Source organism: Vulpes lagopus, chromosome 3 (genome assembly GCF_018345385.1).
Source record: "Vulpes lagopus strain Blue_001 chromosome 3, ASM1834538v1, whole genome shotgun sequence".
NCBI lineage: Eukaryota > Metazoa > Chordata > Mammalia > Carnivora > Canidae > Vulpes > Vulpes lagopus.
Window position 1 is genome coordinate 101331747 of NC_054826.1, and position 19546 is coordinate 101351292.

The 19546-nt window shown below is 57.2% G+C and overlaps 1 protein-coding gene across 1 annotated transcript; it reads right to left on the reverse strand.

Moving 5' to 3' along the window:
• Positions 1-4584: 4584 nt before the first annotated feature.
• FSCN1 (fascin actin-bundling protein 1) lies at positions 4585-14506 on the reverse strand. Its single transcript, XM_041750503.1, has 5 exons — positions 13547-14506; positions 6930-7086; positions 6715-6836; positions 6345-6512; positions 4585-5912 (listed from the first exon to the last, which is right to left on the reverse strand). Exons 1-5 carry the CDS (start codon positions 14376-14378, stop codon positions 5710-5712), a joined length of 1482 nt encoding a protein of 493 aa, XP_041606437.1. The 5' UTR covers positions 14379-14506; the 3' UTR covers positions 4585-5709.
• Between the last annotated feature and the right edge of the window lie 5040 nt (positions 14507-19546).

The following is a 19546-nucleotide window of genomic DNA, read 5'->3' on the forward strand; positions in this document are numbered from 1 at the left end:
GAGCCAAAAGGCGGAAGCCAGTGTCCATCGGGGGAGCAACACAGGTCAATGTCGTGTACACCACACCGGGTCGACAAGTCAGTGACAGAGGGACCAATATTGTGTGACAGGCTCACATTCCCCCTCCCTGTTTCCTGGGGTCACCTCCCAAATAAGCCACTTGGCCTTGAATGTGCTTGTCTGTCTGATTCTGGGGGAGCCTCACATGCAGATGAGTGTCTGCCTGTGTGCACAGATGGGTTGCGTTTTGTTTTTTTTTTAACTTCTCTGAATTTTTTTTTAATTTTTATTTATTTATGATAGTCACACAGAGAGAGAGAGAGAGAGGCAGAGACACAGGCAGAGGGAGAAGCAGGCTCCATGCACCGGGAGCCCGACGTGGGATTCGATCCCGGATCTCCAGGATCGCGCCCTGGGCCAAAGGCAGGCGCTAAACCGCTGCGCCACCCAGGGATCCCATGGGTTGCGTTTTTATACATAAATCCCCACTGTACCCCAACCTCAGAGCAACTTACTTAACCTCCCTGAGCCTCAATTTCTTTTTTACTTTAAGATTTTATTTATTTATGAGAGAGAGAGAGAGAGAGAGAGATCATGAGCAGGAGGGGGAGTGGCCGAAGCAGAGGAAGAAGCAGACTCCAGGCTGATCAGGAAGCCTGACGTGGGGCTCGAACCCAGGACCCTGGGATCACAACCTGAGCCGAAGGCAGATGCTTCACCTTCACCGACTGAGCCACTCTGAGGCTCAGTGTCTGTGCCAATAAGTAGGAGTCACAAGACTCGCTCCCCTGCGGGGCTAGGACAAGGGCACCAGGGCAAAGGGCACGTTTTCTTCCCACCCGGAGTCCACCGGCCCAGATCCGGGCCTCTCTCCCCGGCCTCACGCTGCCTTCCCTCTGTGCACATTTGTCTCCTAATCGCCTCTTCTTACAAGGACATGGTCAGACTGGAGTGGGGCTCACCTCAGCGACCTTTTGAAATCTTAATCACCTCCTGAAATACCCTGTCTCCTCGCACAATCACATTCCGTGGGAAGGTACTGGGAATTCCGGCCTCAGCACACGAATTTAAGGGGGACACAGTTCAGCCCATCACAGAGACTGAGTTATTAAGGGGTTAGGACTTGGCACATGGCAAGGGCTATCTATGAATACATGAAAATAAGATTTTCCTGGGGCACCCGGGTGGCTCAGTGGTTGAGCGTCTGCCTTTGGCTCAGGTCATGATCCCAGGATCCTGGGATCAAATCCCGCATCGGGCTCCCTGCAGGGAGCCTGCTTCTCCCTCTGCCTGTGTCTCTGCCTCTCTGTGTGTGTCTCTCATGAATAAATAAATAAAATCTAAAATAATAATAATATTTTCTGGAGAGTCAAAGACACCACCAACAGCATTACCCCTGGGGGCAGAGGACTGGAGCTGGACACCATCTGATGTCATCGTCTATGCTTTCATTACCTTAATTCTTAAAATAACAATAATAATAAAGTCATAACCCTCTTAGAACACCTGCCAGTGCCTGGCACCAACAGGAGGTGCCTGGGAGGTGGGTCTCTTCCTCCTGTCCTAGAGGTCAGACCTGAGTCCCAGGGAGGTGGAGGGGAGTACAGATCCCTCCCCACTGTCTCCACTGTCTGTGTAGTTTTTTTTTTTTTTTTTTTTTTTTATGATAGTTACAGAGAGAGAGAGAGAGAGGCAGAGACATAGGCAGAGGGAGAAGCAGGCTCCATGCACCAGGAGCCCGACGTGGGATTCGATCCCGGGTCTCCAGGATCGCGCCCTGGGCCAAAGGCAGGCGCCAAACCGCTGCGCCACCCAGGGATCCCTGTCTGTGTAGTTTTTGTCTAGATTATTCACACCTCCTGGAGGACCAGCCTCCTCCTGGTGACCCCTCGGGGGGGGGTGTACACTAAGGGGCTTAGGCCCCAGGCCAAATGCTCTGTACACACCCCACCCCTCCCCCTTACCCTCTGGTGGGTGGAGGCCTCCTCCACCAGAAGGATGGCTCCAGGGCCCTCCCGCAGGGCTTCGGGTCCCATCCCAACATGGGTCCTTTAAAGGACCACACGTGTGGGGACCCTGGCAGACAGGAATGAGGAGGCCCAGGACTGGGGTTAGGCCCTGGGATGGCCTGTGTACTCTGGCCATACTGCTCTGTTTCCAGCCCACCCGCAGCCTCTGCCCTGACAGGGCCGGACACATGGGAGGGAAAAACGCTTGTCTCTTTGTTTTTCCTTCCTTTAATTTCATTGAATATTTTTCCTGTGATCTTTAGGGCTCCTAATTAACCGTGATGAGTAACCCAGAGCACCACTGCGCTCGCCCAGGGCTACTAGGCATCTGCTAGGGCTTAGTTTCCCCATCAAAGCAATGGGAGGCTGGACTCTTGCTCACCTGGACTCTTGCTCACCCTCCAAGGCAGGCGTGGAAGGGACCCACCTTCACAACTGGGGGAGTCCCTGCTAAGTGTTGACCCAGCTGGAGATGAGGAAGACCTGCCAGTCAGGGCCTGGAGGGGAGTAGGCACCCTGAGGTGCAGAGGCCCAGCCGCTGGCCAGCAATCACTACTCAGTTCCCGCGAGGTGGGGGGGAACTGTGTGCACTCCTGTCTGGGTGTCCATCTGCATGTCTGTGCCTGCACCCGCACAGGTCTCTCTGTGTGGATCCCGGATTTTGTGTTCACAGATGCACACGCCCACGCATGTGCAGAAACCCCGGCGAACGCGGGGTCACATGTGATGTGCTGGGCAGGCCCTTGTGAACGTGGAAACTGAGGAGGGTTCTTCTGGCAGGAGTGAGAAGGGCATCTCCTGCTCTGGAATCCAAGCCCAGGCCTCAGAGCCAGTTCTGATGGCCGGAGCCGGGAATTGGGAGCTGGGGTGTGTGGGAGTGAGGCTGGTCCCCAAGATGCTCCTCATGCGCCCACAGGAGAGTCTTACCCGCTTCTGAGGATACCAGTTGCCTCCAGGTGGGTTTGGAGACATCAGCATCACTTGCTCAGACCCGGTCCCAGCTGGGACCCAAGGAGGCTCCACTTCATCGCCTGCCTGGCTTCGGCCTATGGGAACAGCTTATGCTGTTCCCTCTGCCCAGACTGTCCGTCCCGTCCCTTGTCCAGTCCTCTTTCCCTAGGTGTGATCATCTCCCCAACTACCCCGTGCACCTCGGTCACCGCGACTCCCAGAGGGCGCAACCATGTGGCAGGTGCCCATTTTTGGGAAAGAAGCAACCATGTGGCAGGTGCCCATTTTTGGGAAAGAATGGGATTCAGATTAGGCTCGGACTCCCGGAGGGGACCCTGGGGGTCATTCCAGGGCAATTCATTCCTGCTCCGTGGGCGGGGCTCTCCTGGGCAGCGCAGGGGACTACCTCCCCCGCAGGATGTACAACTGCCCAACTGGGCGCCCCCCTTCCCAACCCAGTTCAGCGAGCTCACCTCCCCCCAAGGCCTGGAAGAGTTTGGCTCCGGAGGATTCATATGTTCCTTCCACGTCATTGAGACTTTTCTGGCTTCCAGCCTGGCTTTAACAGGGGTGGGGGATTGGCCGCCAGGACCCCGCCGGGGCCCCAACAGCTCGTGGTGGCACCATCTGCCCTTGTCAATCTCGAGACTCCCGCCTCCAGGGAGCACCAATCACGGCGCAGGGATCCCGGTTGCGTCACCGGCAGCCAATCAGCGCTCCCGCTGACCGCTCTGGCAGCAAGGTGAGAGCCAGGCCGTTCCAGCAACCACCCCCCCCCCCCCCCCCCCGCCACGTCCCCATCCATTCCAGGCCACCGGCTACTTCTTGGACACCCGTGGGGCGCCCCCTCCACCCTCAAGGCTGTGTCTTGCTCTCTGAACCCCCGTCTCCTCCTCTGTAGGAACAGCGCTGCCGCTTGGGAAGCTCGACCTCCGTGACCTGGTGCAGGGCTGGCCACGTGGAGGTGGCCAAGGGCCCGGGACACGGGATGGGCTCAGGAAGGCCTCAGGTTCCTGTCTGCCAGATGGAGAGGCCCCCCAGCTCCTGGGGGCTAAGCCTGGGGGTCCTGCTTTGATGCAGGGGCCCATCCTGGCCCCCAACCATAGCATCCAGCACACTCCTTCCAAGATCTGCACCCATCTGTGTCCGTCCTGAGGGCCCCTGGGGCACCTGAGCCTAGTGCTTGGGGGTGTGGGTGGATCCACACAAGACTTCTTGCAATGTATGAGGGCAGCCAAGGGCCCCATACTTCCAAGTTCTGGTCGAAGGTGCATCCGTGGAGGCAGGAGGAAGAAGTTGGATCTATGGGTTCATGTTACCTTGATCTCTGCCTCCTGTGCACGCAGGTGTGCAGTGCAAGGGCCCAGTCCGAGTGCACACCTATTCCAGGACTCCCAATACTGCAGGTGGGAAATTGTGGAACCAGATCCAGCCACCTCCCTGCCCCAACCCCACCCCAGGAGCTCCCACTATGTGCTTGGGACACTGGTGTAAAAGCCCACCCCTTGCAGGGCCCTCCTCCACTCCTAGAGATGTCCAGGTTGCTCGGAGCACCCATGGGACCCTGGACACACACACACACACCGTCCCACCACCTTCATCCCCAAGACACGCAGGCCAGCTCTGGGCTGCACACTCGCATTATTTTATTTTGCTTTTCCAGTCTGAAGCTACTATTATGGGCGTTTAGTTATACAAATGACACTTACAAAAAATAAAAGACCAAGACACCCAGAGTGAGATGCATGGCAGAGATGAACTGGTAGGGGGGGCTGGCAGGGGCAGGGCTGGGAGCCAGGGGCCTGGGGGTTCCCCATGGGGCTCCCGGTGGAGGGCGACGCCCAGCTTCATCCCACCCCGAGACCCGAGGAGTCCGGTCGGACGGGGAGCACCGATCACACCGGGGGTTCTGGCTGAGGCGGCGAGGGGGCTCAGCACCACCAGATGGGGACACAGGCCTAGGCAGGCAGGAAGGAGGGGGCCAGCGAGAGCCTCCTGGGGAGGTAGGGGCAGGTTCTGGACTCAGGGGAGCACCCTGCCCCCCCACAACTAGCAAACAATAGAGCACCAACTCCTGGAGATGCTGTTTCAAGACTCCTCCACAAGACCCCTTGAAGATCGCTCGCGGCTACCACGAGGCTTGCCTGGGTGCTTCCAGCAATTATTCTTCATTAAAAAAAAAAAAAAAAAAAAAATACTGATTTGGTCATTTTCTGCTTCCAGTCAGGCCAGGATGAAAGGAGAGAGAGCAGGGCCCCAGGCCAGAGCAGGATGTGCGGAGGGTGAGCCTGCTTGGTGCAGAGGAGCAAGCAGCAGGCGCTCGCTGGTTGCACCCCCTCCTTCCCGCGGCCTTCCCCAGACACAGGGAAGGTGTACCAGGGGGGCCCCGATGGCCCAGTTCCTGGGAAGTGGGGGGCAGAGGCTCTCGGGAGGGGGCAGGAGATTCCAGTTACACACCCGCCAGGCTCCCAGCCCCCCACTCTTCTTGGCCACTTTGGGAAAATAAGGCTCAGAGTCGTCTGAGGTCACAAGAAAGGGGTGCCAGCCTCGCCCACAGCAGAGAAGAGAGGACAGAAGGGTCTGAGATCCCTCCGAGGGCCAGGCCCGGGGCAACAGGTAGGGGCACCATTCTTGCTGGGTTTCCAGTTTGAAAGGCAAGGGGCTCGTCACCACGCCGGAGCCCGCCTGGAGAAGAGAGTTATTAGCAGAAGGGTGTGGGCAGGGCAGGGATGGGGCGCTGGGCAGCGGGCTAGTACTCCCAGAGCGTGGCTGGCTCGATGGTCTCAGCGCAGGCCTTCAGGACCCCTGCATGGTCCCCCTTCAGGTAGCGCCCGCCCACCTTGATGGCCACTTTGTTGTAGTCACAGAATTCGAAGAAGAAGTCCACGGGGGTGTCACTGCTGCTGGTGACCGATGAGTCACTGCCCACTGTCCAGTACTTGCCTGTGGAGTCTGGGGGTGGCGAGACCCATCAGGCCCCAGCCTGGGCCAGTTCCCCACCCCACAATCATGGCTCCAGAGTGGGGTGAGTTCTGTGCAGCCCACTCAAGCCTCCCACCCATGCCGGACAGGGGTCTGCACCTCTTCCCCTGACCCAGGGTTGAAGTCCCTTAATTCAGGTGTGTGACCTTCCCTGCCGACCCTTTCCAGAATCCTGTCTCCTTCTGCTCTCCTCCCCTTTCTCTAGCTCGGGGGTCGGGGAGCAGGGAGTCCTCGCTCCTACATGGAGAAGAGGGGAAGGGGACCAGTGGCCACAGGATATCTGTCCCCAGAGCCAAGTCACAAGGCAGCCAGACTGAGCCCCAAAGTGAGACAAAGGGTCTGAGTCCTGTGCCATCACGCTGGCCCCTGCACCCCACTGAAGCCACCCGCCTCAGAACTCACCTTTGATGTTGTAGGCACCATCATTGAACTCCAGCTGGAAGACATCGTAGCTGGAGCGGTTGGCATCCAGGGTGCCCGTGACCTTTCGGCAACCAATGAAGCCATGCTCCCCACGGAACACAATGATGGGACGGTTGATGAGCTTCATGAGGAAAAGCTCCGAATCCCCTGTCCCAGGAAAGGGGAAGGGCAGTGAGCCTCACGGGATGGGACTGAGATGATCAGGGCGTGGCCCACAGAGGGAAAGCAGGGAGCCTGGGGTCACGGGGCATGTCAGCCATGGGAGGCAGGGGTAGGTGCTGGTGAGTGCCTACGAGGTGGGCAGACCCTCCAGAGAACCCAGGACTGGGCTATGCCCACAGGTGGCTACCTGCTGTCTCCACTGAGGCAGCCAGCTGCCCGTTCTTCTTGGCTGTCACAAATTTGCCATTGGACGCACGCAGTGTGATCCGCCGATCACGCCACTCGATGTCAAAATAGCAGCTGGCATTCCTGGAGGTGGCAGGACAGGGTCAGGTGGGGCTGCCCCGGGTCCCCGGGCCCCATCCCCCAGGAAGGGCTGGCCTGGGCGGGTGGGGCACTCACTTGGTAGAGGCAGTGGACTGCACGCCCCCTGTGGCCGTCAGCGTCCAGTACTTCCCCGTGTGGGTGCGGAAGGCGCACTTTTTGGTGTCGCGGTCAATCTCGAGCTGGAAAGTCTCCTGGTCGGTCTCCTCGTCTTGATTGGCTGACAGGTCCATACCTGCAGGGAGAGCTTCCCATTGGCACAGGGACCCCTGCAGCCCCAGACCTGGTGGGCCCATGGCCCTGCCCTCACACCAACACAGCAGGGCTGCCACAGGTGGGGGGCGGGGGCAGCAGCTGCCCAGACCCCCCAGCCTCCACATTAGGGGGCAGGACCCAGGACCCAGGCAGAGGGCCAGGCAAGGACTAAGGCCGGCTATGTCTGCCTCACATCATTTCTCCGATGCTAAATGTTTCTTCCAACAAACCATCCGCACAAAGATGTTCTAGAACCAATTGGAAGAATCTTAATGTGGCCCAGGATTAAATATTAAGGATTAATTATTGTTAATCATATCGTGGTTATGTAAGAAAATGGCCTCATTTTTCAGATATAGACAAATACCTCGAGATGAAATGCCCCAATGTCAGGGATTTGCTTTACTTATTTTTTTAAAGATTTTATTTATTTATTCATGGGAGACACGGAGAGAGACAGAGACACAGGCAGAGGGAGAAGCAGGCTCCATGCAGGGAGCCCAACGGGGGACTCGATCCCAGGACTCCAGGATCACACCCTGGGCTGAAGGCGGTGCTAAACCACTGAGCCACGTGGGCTGCCCGGGATTTGCTTTAAATACAACCAAAAACAATGAATAAAGGGATAGATGGAGCTAGATGGAGGAATATCGCATCCGGGGGAAACTAACATATCATATCCTTCCTGTTCCTGTGTCTAAGTTAAGAGTAAAATGTAATAGCACGCCTTCCTTTCAGGAAATTTACAAAACTCATAAATGCATAAAAATGAAGTCACACGGGCGCATGGGTGGCTCGGGCACATGGGTGGCTCAGTCGGTAAAGCCTCTGACTTGATTTCAGCTCAGGTCATGGTCTCAGGGTCATGAGATCAAGCCCCAGGTCTCCACAAAACCTGCTTGAGATTCACTCTCTCGCTCTCCCTCTGCCCCTCCCCTCCCGTGGGCATTCTCTCTCCCTCTCTCCTTCTCCCTCTCTCAAAAAAAACAAAAAAAGGTCACACACACCCCCATGCCCACCACACCCAGAACACACTGCAAACAGTGGCGAACACACCCTCCTCGCCTTCTCCCAGGCGCAGACGCACGCCACAGATGTCGATTTGCAGAGGATCTAGGCAACATGCTCACACTCTATCCCTATCCCTAAATCATCTGATGAGACCAGAGGGGGCCTCCGTCCTCCATGCTCCCATGCGCTGCTGCCCAGCAGGGCTGATCTCCGTGGCCATTGTCTTGCTATCTGAGTTGCCTCTTCCAGCTAAAACCTGGAAGTAGGATATGGTTCCACAGAACAAATTCACATGCCCCAAGCACCTGGGTTTTAAGCACTGCGACAGCAGGGACATCCACCCACTCTGCAGGCTACCTAGACTCCAAGCTCAAAAGTGTGTTCACCGTTTGGATCTGGACACCTTTAGGAAGATGGGACCACCATGGGGGGGGGGGGGTGACAGGTGTCCTTTTGGATGAGCAGATGGAGGATGGGGGATGGGGGATCATCAGTTCCCCACCCGGAACCCACCCACCACCCAGCGGAGGACCTGAGGGCGCGAGCCTGTCTTAACCCCCTTCAGCACCAGGGGATGGGGACCTTCACCTCCACCAAAAGGGAGACTGAGGCACAGAGATGGTGTGTCCTTGTCCAAGGTCACCCAGAGAGGTCCCCTGGTGAGCCTCAGGAGGGGAAGTGGGCAAACCCAGGCCTCCCGCCATGCCCTCTTTATGGACTGGCAGACCCAGGGCCCTGAGCCAGATTCTCCTGGAAGCCCTCGGGCTCAGGCCTCCAGGCCCCCTGGGGGCCCTTCCACCTGATGTCCACCGACTTACTGGGGGGTGAGTCGGGTAGTGAGCCACACACACCCACACACCCACAGCGCAGCACTAGGCGAGCATGAGGGTCAACGGGGACTGGGCCCCTGGGCAGCCAAGCCACCAAGAATGGGACCATCCTGAGGCCACTCTGGGGAGCACAACTTGGGGCCGGAGTCACCAAAAGCTGGTGCACATGCCCCATCCTCACTGCTACAGGGACCCACACCGTGAGCCAGCCCACCCCAGTCGCAGGCACCACCTGACCAACGTGCGGTGCGCCCGTGCATCGACCAAGAGGAAGGGCCCTTCAGGGTACACTCCAGCAGCAGACAGGTTGGGGATCGCCAGAGAGAGGGGCCAAAGGCGGGGGAAGGGACCTGGATTACAGGTCCCATCTCCAGCCTCACTCACTCTGCTGGTTCAAAGGGCTGGTCTGAATACAGCCCCTCCCCAGCTCGGGGTAAAGCAGGCGGTCGGGAGGCTCCTTCTCAGGGAGACTGAGATGGGGCAGCCCCATGCTAGGAGCATGGAATCCGTACTGACCTCCTCTTCCTCTTCCCCCAGAGGAACAGGAGGCCACGCCCAGGGCCACACAGCCGCCACCATCTGCTCAGCCGCTCAGACCCCATCAGCTGCCCCCGTCAGACCTGGAAGTCTGATGGAGAGGCCTTGGCCAGCTAGGGAGCCACCCAAAGTGGACACCAGGCACCCTCGTCAAAAGGGTCTGCTTTCTGCCAGGAGGTTGGGAGGACTCAGGGGTGTGGTGCCAAGCTGACACCAGGTCTTCCATTCTCAACAGGAAGGGGTGCAGGGGGGAGTGTTTCCCCAACATCCAGAGGGGCCCCTCCTGGCTCCAAGGCCCTGCCCAGACAGGGAAAGGCCCCACTTGGCCTTGGAATCTCTAATTAGAGCTTGGTTACTATGGGAACAGGGTTTTCTTTGGGATTTTTCTTTTCATCAACAGCAGCAGCAGCAGCAGCACTGAGTCACGGGCTGGTGGTAGAAGCACTGGGGAGGCAGATGCGGGGGCTCAGCACATCTCCTGCCTCCCCCCCTCCACCGCCCTGCCTGTCCCTCTGCCTCATGGCTTTTCCTGTCACCAGACTGAGTCATTCCCTATGGTGGCTCAAAGAGGGCACTCCATCCCCCTCAGCCTTAGCAGTTCCCAAATTCCCCTTGATTGTCCAAAGGATGTGTTCCCCACCACCCCTTCAGTTTAGGAGAAGGGGCCTGGAAGCTTCTGTGGCCCCACTTCCCTTCCCCTCTTTCTACTACCAGACCACTTCAGATCCCTTCTCCTCCTTGCCTAAGAATTAGGGACTGAATTACCTCATATGCCCTGCCTCTTCGGGAGAGCTCTTACACATCCTGCTAAGTCCAGCCTGACCAGCTCTTTCTCAGCCAGCCAGCCAGCCTCGCCTTTGAGTCCCCCTCTGAGTGGCTGGGAAAGGGCATTTCCTGAGCCTGGAGCCCTAGGACACAGCTGGACAGATGTAAGGAGGCTGTGAAGCCAAGTGGAAAATGTGGTGAGGTGCGGTCCAGCATGGCTAGAGCCCGAGCAGGTGAGACTTCCAAGGAGCATAGCAGGACACCCAACCTGGGTGTGAAGTGCTACCCACCCAGCAACCCTGCCAACCTTCATCCCTGCCCAAGCCAGGTCCTCACTTGTGAAGTGGTCACAGCTACAGCATTTCTGAGGACCTGGGATGAATGTATATGACCTGCCTGTCACATCAGTCCTCAGGTGCCAGGACCCCACTCCCTGGTGGCTGAGATGCCTCCTCCCAGAAACAAACCCTGGCTTAAAGAAACTAGCCAGGGCAGCCCTGGGCCAGCCCTTTACAGATGGGGAAACTGAGGCCAAGGAGCAGGTTGCAGCTTCAGCAGGGAGCACCCCACCCTCACCAGGCCAGGCCTGTGTAAGCCTGTGGGCATGATTCACATCCCCCCAGCCAGCTAAGCCCAGGATCCTCCTCCTTCCTGGCTGGCTTTTCCCAACATGTGTCAGAAGCACAGACACCGCCTCCTTTGCCACGCAGGCCTGTCCAAAATGGCCTCTGAGACACGCCCCCCACCCCAAAGCGGCTCCAGGTCTTCTGGTTTCCTTCCATCCCACCAGGAAGCCTTGGGGTCAGCTAAGATGAAAACAAGATGAGGACCCCAAGATTTGAAGCCAAAAGAGCCCCCCTCTCAGCCCCCAAAGACCCCTCCCCCTGTTCTTTACACCTTTAAACTCAAAGATGAGCCAACATTTCTGACCCATTTCCAGCTGCCCCCGCCCCATCAGCCTGAATCACACCATGACTCTCCCAGCAAGCTTTAATAAAGAGGAGAGGGCATCTGCCCAGACTCGCTCTGCTCCTCCTGGCCCCAAGGGCTAGGGCCAGGGTCACCTGCTCCTCCACATCTTCCCCAAGGAAGGCACTGGATGCCGCCAGCAGGCCTGCCTTGGTGAGTACCCATCACGGATCTGGTGGCCCCACTGGCTGTTCCAGTCCCACCTACCAACCTTACAAGCTTTTTCTTATCCATACTGGGCTCTCTGCTCCTTCCTGCCTCAGGGCCTTTGCATAAGCTGCGCCTTTTGCCTGCAACACTGTTCCACAGGCCTGATACATGCTGCCTTGCATTCATCTTCCAGGTCAGCTTGCAGGTCCTCTTCAGAAATCGCCCCCCACACCTGCTGCTTCCCCCGCCCCAGTCTAATCTGGAATCCTAATGTACTTTCCAGACCCCCCCAGGCCTCTGCTTGACACCTCTGGAATGCTGATCATGTCAAGATCATCAGCTACAACAGGGAAGGGTCCAGGCACAAATACTCATTTGTTCACCAATGAACATGTCTTACCTGGTAGGGGCTCAATGTTTGCTGAACAGGTGAGGAATCCTGCCCCACCAACACTGTGTGAGACCAGAAAGGAGAGGCCCACCCACTGTGCCCTGGAGGTTGGGAGGTATGGCGGGAATGGTTCAGAAAAGAGCCTATTCTGTAGTCAAACAGACGCAGTTCTGCCCGTTGCTTACTTGCTGTGTGACCTTGGGCAAAGGCTTCACCCTCTCTGGGCCAAACCGGCTCATCTGTACAACTGAAATAATACTGCCCAAATCAATCAGGAAGCTCAGGCACAAGACATGGCCATTACCCCACCCAGCCTCCACCCCCTTCAGGCTGCAAGCTCCTCTACTTGGTCCCAGCCCAGAGTCAGGAGGGTGGCCATCAGGATAAGGACAAGAAGTCCACAAAACCAGAAGGAGGGCACTGAGCGAGCGACCATCCAGCCATCTCCAGAGGCTGGAGTCCAACTTGCCACTCAGCAGAGCAAGACCCCCACACAGGTCGCTCCAGTGAGACCTCTGGCTGCAAAGAATCAACCGTCTTCCTTGCCAAAGGAGGGACGAGGGCGCCAGAAGGAAGGGAAACTACCCAGGGGGAGAATCTAAGAAGGAAAAGAGGGGGGGCTCACTTCTGGCGCGCAGGCCGGTAGGAAATGGCCAGGCCAGCGGGAGGCCCGGGAAAGGACGAATCGAGTTTCAGCCAATTGTTCCAGGCGGGACACTTTGGGATGGGTTCATCCGAGGGTAGGGGCTTCCCGAAGGACCCGGGCTGGGGTCTCTGGGCTCACCCTAAGTCCGCCCTCCCGATGGCCGCAGAGCTGAGCGCACCAGACCCGAGCCGTGCGGCAGGCGCAGGGCGGGGTGCCTGGCAGGGTGCCATCCGCGCCACGCCGTCCCGGGACCGGGGCGCGAGGAGGGAGGCCGCCTCCAGGAGAAGCTCGGGACCGGGGCACTGGTCCGGGAACTGCGCGGGGGGTCCTCAGCAGGGGCACCCGCAGAAAACCGATCCCCCTCCCCCGCCCGCCCGCATCTGGTTTTCCCATCTGCAGAGACCGAGCAGGACAAAGGGGGCGAGGGAGGGCCCTCTGGAGAAGCCCGCCCCCCTGCTCACAAAGGCCGCGGCCTCGAGCGCGGGGCAGACGCGGGAGGAGGGGCTGGGGGGAAGGGCAGACACTCGGGGCGCACCCCCTAGCAGAGGCCGACCCCTCGGGGCTACATGTGGGGGTGGAGAAAGGCCCGGAGGGCAGGAAGGTGGAAGCGCACCCCGCGGGGATCAAAGGTTCCCCCCATCCCGCCGGCGCCGGGAGGACCCTGGGGGTGGGGGTTCTCCCAGCGCGCGTAGCGACCGTCTCCTCTGCCGGTGAGCTAAAGACCCGCTGACTAGGGGAGGGGTACGAGGAAAGGGGGGAGGGGCGTTCCCCCCTTCCCCAGGGCTGGGCCGGGGAATCAGCTGGATCAGCGCTCTTGGGGAGTTCCGAGGGGGGGTGCTGTGGGGGTAGCACATAGGGCGGCACCTACGCGAGGCCCAGGGAGCCGCAACCCCAGCGCTGGGTGGGGGTGTGCAGCGGCGCCCAAGGATGGGCAAGGCCCCACCCCTCGACCCCTCCTCCCAGCCCGAGCGCACGTCCCGCGACGAGGCGGGGTGGCCGGCGCGCCCAGCGGGGGCGCACCGGGCGTCGCTAGGGATTGTAGCGGCGCCGCGGGCGAGAAAGGGCGGGAGGCTGGAGGTACGGGGGTGGGGTGCGCTTTGTGCAAGGCCCGGGAGAGGAGGGGGGCGGCGTCCCCACTCACCCTGGCGCGTGGACACGTTCCTCTCGTTGGCCGCCTGCAGCACGACCTGGGCGCAGCTCTGCTCCAGCGCGAAGAGCTCGTCCTTGCCCACCTTGGTGGCCTTGCCCGCCTTGAGCGTGCCGCTGGGCCCCGACGGCGCCAGGTAGCGGCCTTCGCAGTCGCGGAAGGCCACCTTGCCCGAGCGGAACTCGAGGGTGTAGCCGGTGGCGGGCTCGGGGCGCGCCACCAGGCGCCCGTCGTGGCGCAGGAAGCGGTGGTCGGCGGTCTGCACGCTGTAGCGCTGGTCCTGGAAGGCCAGCGTGATGAGCGAGTCGACGCCCCAGGGCACGTCGCGGTCCACGGCGATCTCGTCCGCCGGCCGCGCGCTCAGGTGCGCGTAGCGCTTGCGGGTCAGGCTGTAGATGTTGACCTGCGGGTGCATGGCGATGTGCACGCTCCACTTCTCAGCCGGCGACACGGTCTGCGCGAAGCACGACAGGCGGTCCTCTGTGCCGCCGAAGTAGCGCCGGTGCGCCTCGGACTGCAGCGACCAGCGGCCGTCGTCGTGCGCCACGATGAGAAAGCGGCAGTCTGGGCCGGGCACCTCGCGCTCGCAGGTCACGTTGCCGTCCTTGTCCGCCGCCAGGTAGCGGCCCAGGTGGCTGCGCAGGCACACGGCCGCGCTGCCCGCCTCGTCGGGAGGCTGCTCCAGCGTCCAGATCTGCTTCTTTTTCAGGCTGCTGGCCGACGCGTTCACCTTGAACCCGAACGCCTCGGCCGTCAGGTACTTGTTGCCGCAGTTGATGAGGCCGAACTGGATCTGCACGGCCTCGGCGGTGCCGTTGGCGGTCATGGTGGCGGCGGGCGGGAGGGCCCCGGCGCGGCCCGGGAGGTCGGTGGCGGGTCCCCGCGGCGGCGCCCGGCTCCTTTGTTCGCGACCGCAGCCCGGCGCGCACCCTCCGCAGCGCTCCACAAAGCCGGCCCGCGGCGCGCGAGCCCCTTTCTAGGCGGGGTGACGTCAGCGCCGCGAGGCCCCGCCCCCGCCCCGCCCCGGGGCTCGGCGGGGGAGGGGGCGCGGGAAGCTCGCGGCGCGGGCACCGAGGGGCGCGGGGGGCGGTTCCGCCCTCGGCGTCCCCCCGCTTCCGCGGCGCCCTCAGCTCGCGCCGCCGCCCGCGCCCCCGGGTGCCAGGGCCCCACCGCAGCCCGGGACCCCTCGGGGCACCTCTCATCCTGAGCCTAGGGGGGAAGAAGGGCGAGTCGGGTTTGAGGTTGTGACAGAGACCGCAAAGACCACAGAACACATCAGTACCGGGTGGAGGCGGTCCGGAGGCTCCTTGGAGGAGGTGGCCTTAAAGCAGAGCTTTGAAGGAGGGAGACCCCCCCACCCGCACCCCAAGGGGCCTGTGGGCCAGAGGGGTCCAGGCAGGCCAGAAGAGCTGGGGGAGGGGCCTGCAGACCCCAACTCACCCAACTCAGGTCTTGCAAAACATTTCCCTGAAGGCCACCCAGACACCTCCCTGTGGCCCAAGTACCCAGCCCTTGCTGGCCCAAAATAGTTCTAGGAGGTCGGCAGAGATGAGTGACTACTGTTCCCATTCTGGGGATGCAGAAGCCTCAAGGTTCTGGTCTTCCAGGCAGTGGGGTAGGCAGTGCAGGGTTTTTATGTTGTTGTTTTTGTAAGATTTTATTTATTTATTTTATTTATTTGAGAGAGAGAGAACACGCACAATCAGGGAGAGGGGAGCAGAGAGGAGAAACAGCCTCCACACTCAGTGGACCCATCCCAGGACCCCAGATCATGACTTGAGCTAAGGCAGTCGCTGAAGGACTGAGCCCCCCAGGCGCTCTGGCAGGGCAGGGTTAGCATACCCTTTTACTGGGCTAATCAGAGGTGGGACCAGCCCCGGCCTGACAGCCCGAAGGGCAGGGTCCAGGTCACAGCTCCAGGACTAGGGCGCCCCTTACTTTATACCCTCAGGTTCCTACTTCATAGGTCGCTGAGCTGGGCACACTGGAAAAGGTTTGGAAGGTAGAAGCCCTCCTTCAGGACCCCAACTGTTTACACTCCTCCCTCAAAGGGGGCATTCCCTGCAGACACCCACCCCCTGCCTTCTCCTCCCCCTTCTAGGAACACTTCCTTTTCCTAAGGCCAGGACTTTTGCTGGGACATTCCCCACATGCCAAGCAAGCCCCTGGAATGCCAGCATGACCACAAGCTGCCCACAAGGTCTTGGGGCCAGAGGCAAAGAGCACTGAACTAGCTCCCCAGCTGGTTGGTCTGGGCCTTGTCTTCCTCCAGGCAAACCCCTCCAGGGATTTCTTTATCTTCCAGTGGAAGATGGTGTCACCTCACCATCGTGGTTCAAATGGGTTTACTGGCAGGGCCTGGAACCTGAGGCAGGCAGTGGCCATAGTCTTTCCTCCCACAAAACCCATCCCTCAAGAGCCAGAACATCAAGAGTTTCTCATTTTGATGTTACCTATTAGGCTTGAAACCCAGGATCTCACCAGCTGTGTGACCTTAAGCAAGTTAACCTCTCTGAGCCTCAGTTTCTGTTTTGTAGAAGAGCTACAAATCCCCCATCTCAGGAGAGTCTGAGAGTCCCTGGGGACATGGAGCTCAGGCATTGACTATCTACCCTGAGGACCCACTCCAGTCCCCGGAAGCCTTGCAACTAATTAGAAAGACCCCAAACCTCCGGCCAACTTCCAAGGCTCAGAGAAGAGGCGGATGAATAGCTGTAGGCATTTCCAGAAGGCTGTGGGGTGCTTACTCTGGCAGGAGCATGCTGAGACCCGCCTACTGGGATCAGGGCCGGGCCTCGTGCTCCCTCCAGCCTGGAGCTCCCCACTCTGGCCCCAGGAGGCCAGAAAAGGGGCTGGGGTTGAGGGCTCCTGCCTCTCTATCCCGCCAGGGGTGGGAGTGGGTCTGGACCTTCCCAGGGGATGCTTTTGAGGGATAGAAAGACCAGCAGGTCTAGATGGGTTTGGTGGCGGCCTGGGTTCAAATGCACATAATCTGGCTCTCGGCTTTCCATCTCTAGAAGGGACATGGTGGTAGTACCTGCCCTAGAAGAGTTGCTGAGAGGACAGCAGAAACTAAAGTTGATGACTATAGATCAAGCACCTAGAAAACAATACCTGGCATGTGGTCAGTGCTCAACAAACAATGGCTGTTTTGGGACACCTGGGTGGCTCAGTGGTTAGGCGTCTGCCTTTGGCTTGGGGCATGATCCCAGGGTCCTGGGATCAAGTCCCACATTGGGCTCCTCGCAGGAAACCTACTTCTCTCTCTGCCTATGTCTCTGCCTCTCTCTGTGTGTCTCTCATGAATAAATAAATAAATTAAATTAAATAATAACTTATTTATTTATAATTATGAAATCTGGGTGCCTGGTTAAGAAGGTTAGTAGCTGTCATCAGCTCAGGTCATGATCTCAGGGTCCTGGGATCAAGTCCCACAGAGTCCCACTCTGTCCCTACAGAGTAGGGAGCCTGCTTCTCCCTCTCCCTCTGCTGGCTACTTCCCCTGGTTGTGCTCTCTTTTTCTCTCTGTCAAATAAATAAAATAAAATAAAATAAAATAAAATAAAATAAAATAAAATAAAATAAAATAAATAATAAAATAAAATAAAATAAAATAAAATAAAATAAAATAATGAATCTCAACACCCAGTGTGGGGCTTGAACTCATGACCTTGAGATCAAGAGTCACATGCCTTTCTGACTCAGCCAGCCAGTGCCCTGGAAGCTTCTTGGCTTAAAATACATATATTATTATAGCTAATTATGGTTGTGAAGCCCATATTGGAGCAAAATCTCAGGCAGGTTTAGCAAAAGAGCATTTTCAAAAGTCGCCCGCTGCTCTGTATCCATGCTGTGTTCCCTGTGCTGGCCTTCCCCATGTCTCAGTTACACTGGGCACCTCTATGTCCAGCACGGTCACACGGTGCTGTCTGCAGACCCCGCCTCAAGTCCCTCTGGGGAAGGACAGGAACACGGTCGCTGTGTCCGCAGGCCCCACGGGAGCCCAGGCGCCACCTGAGCTGCCCTGGAAGGAGGGCATGGCATGGGGAGAACGGAGGTGCTTGGCGGGAACTAGACCTGAGCTGCTCTTGGGCTGGTCACCTGTGCCATGTGCCTGATCTGGGAAGGGAAATGAGGCCACTGAGAAGGGCTGCCCAGCTGACCCCAAACCCAGTTCCCCAGGTGAGGATCCTGAGCCACAGAGACCCAGACCTCTTCCCAGCAAAGCAGCACCCACCACCAATGAGCAGGGGCTTCCTGAGACAAAATCCCAACGTGCACCCAGCAGAGAAGTCAAGGAGTGGATGGTGGAGTCCCTTAGGTCCTGGCTCTGACACACACTTGCCATGGAACCTTCAGTGAATTACTTCACTCTGATGCCTCAGTTTCCTTGCCTATCAGATGGGAATAATAGTATCTGCAGAATTTCTCAGGAAAATGCAACAATAGGTATAATACTGGCACAGTGTCCTGTAAAAACAACAATAAAGGGATCCCTGGGTGGCGCAGTGGTTTGGCGCCTGCCTTTGGCCCAGGGCGCGATCCTGGAGACCCGGGATCGAATCCCACGTCGGGCTTCCGGTGCATGGAGCCTGCTCCTCCCTCTGCCTGTGTCTCTGCCTCTCTCTCTCTCTCTCTCTGTCTCTCTCTCTCTCTGTATGACTATCATAAATAAATTAAAAAAAAAAGAAAATTAAAAATAAATAAATAAATAAATAAATAAAATGCTGCAGGATTGCTGTTTTAAAAAAAAAACAACAATAAAATATCTTTTTTTTCAATAAAATATCTTTTTTTTAAATTTTTTTATAAAAAAAAAATAAAAAAAATAAATTTTTTTATAGACAAATTATGTCCACATAATGTGTCTATATTTTTTTTTAATTTTTACTTATTTATGATAGTCACATACAGAGAGAGAGAGAGAGAGAGGCAGAGACACAAGCAGGCTCCATGCACCGCGAGCCCGATGTGGGATTCGATCCCCGGTCTCGAGGATTGCGCCCTGGGCCAAAGGCAGGCGCCAAACCGCTGCACCACCCAGGGATCCCCTCAATAAAATATCTTTACCTGTCGGAAGCACTCCCAGAAATTCTGCCCATGAAATGGCAGAAATGCCTGGGATTTGCCTTAAAATATTCCAGACAGGGTGATGGATATGCGGGGTTCCCTACATGATCATCTCTACTTTAATAAATATTTGGACATATCCATAGAAAAAGGTTTTAGAAAAACATACCAAGAATAAAAATAAAATATAAAATACCCAACCCCCCTCCAAAAAATTGGTAGGGGAGGGGTGTGTAGATGGAATGTGATTTCTGTGCCAGCAGGGGACAGCACAGACAGGTGCACTATACTTGAATGTTTTTTTATGTATGTGTGAAGTTTTTCATGACAATAATAAAACCTGGGAGACATTGTACAGCCCTCTGTTCACCTGTGCCGAGTTCTGTGTGAGTGTGCTGCCCATGGTGTTCCAACCTCTTCCCACCATACCTCTCTCTCTATGATGATTTGGAAATGTATTAAGTAGATAGAGGTGGAGAGATGATAGATGATAGATATAGATAGATAGATAGATAGATAGATAGATAGATAGATAGATAGATAATGAGTGGATGGATAGATGATAGGTAGGCAGAAAGATGGATAGATAGATGATAGGTTGATAAATGATGGATGGATAGTGGGCGGATGGATGGATGGATAGATTGATAGATGATAGAAAGAAAAATGGATGATAGATGAGAGTTTGAAAAAGGTAGATGAATAGATAGGTAGATAAATATGTGGATAGATGGTGGATGGATAGATAGATGATAGTGAATGGATGGATTGATGGATGGATGGTGGATGGGTGGATAGATTGATAGATGATAGAAAGATGGAGTAGATGATAGGTTGTTAGATGATAGATGGATAGTAGGTAGATAAATAGATGGATAGATCGATGATGGGTGGATGGATAGGTAGATAAATAGTAAGTTAATA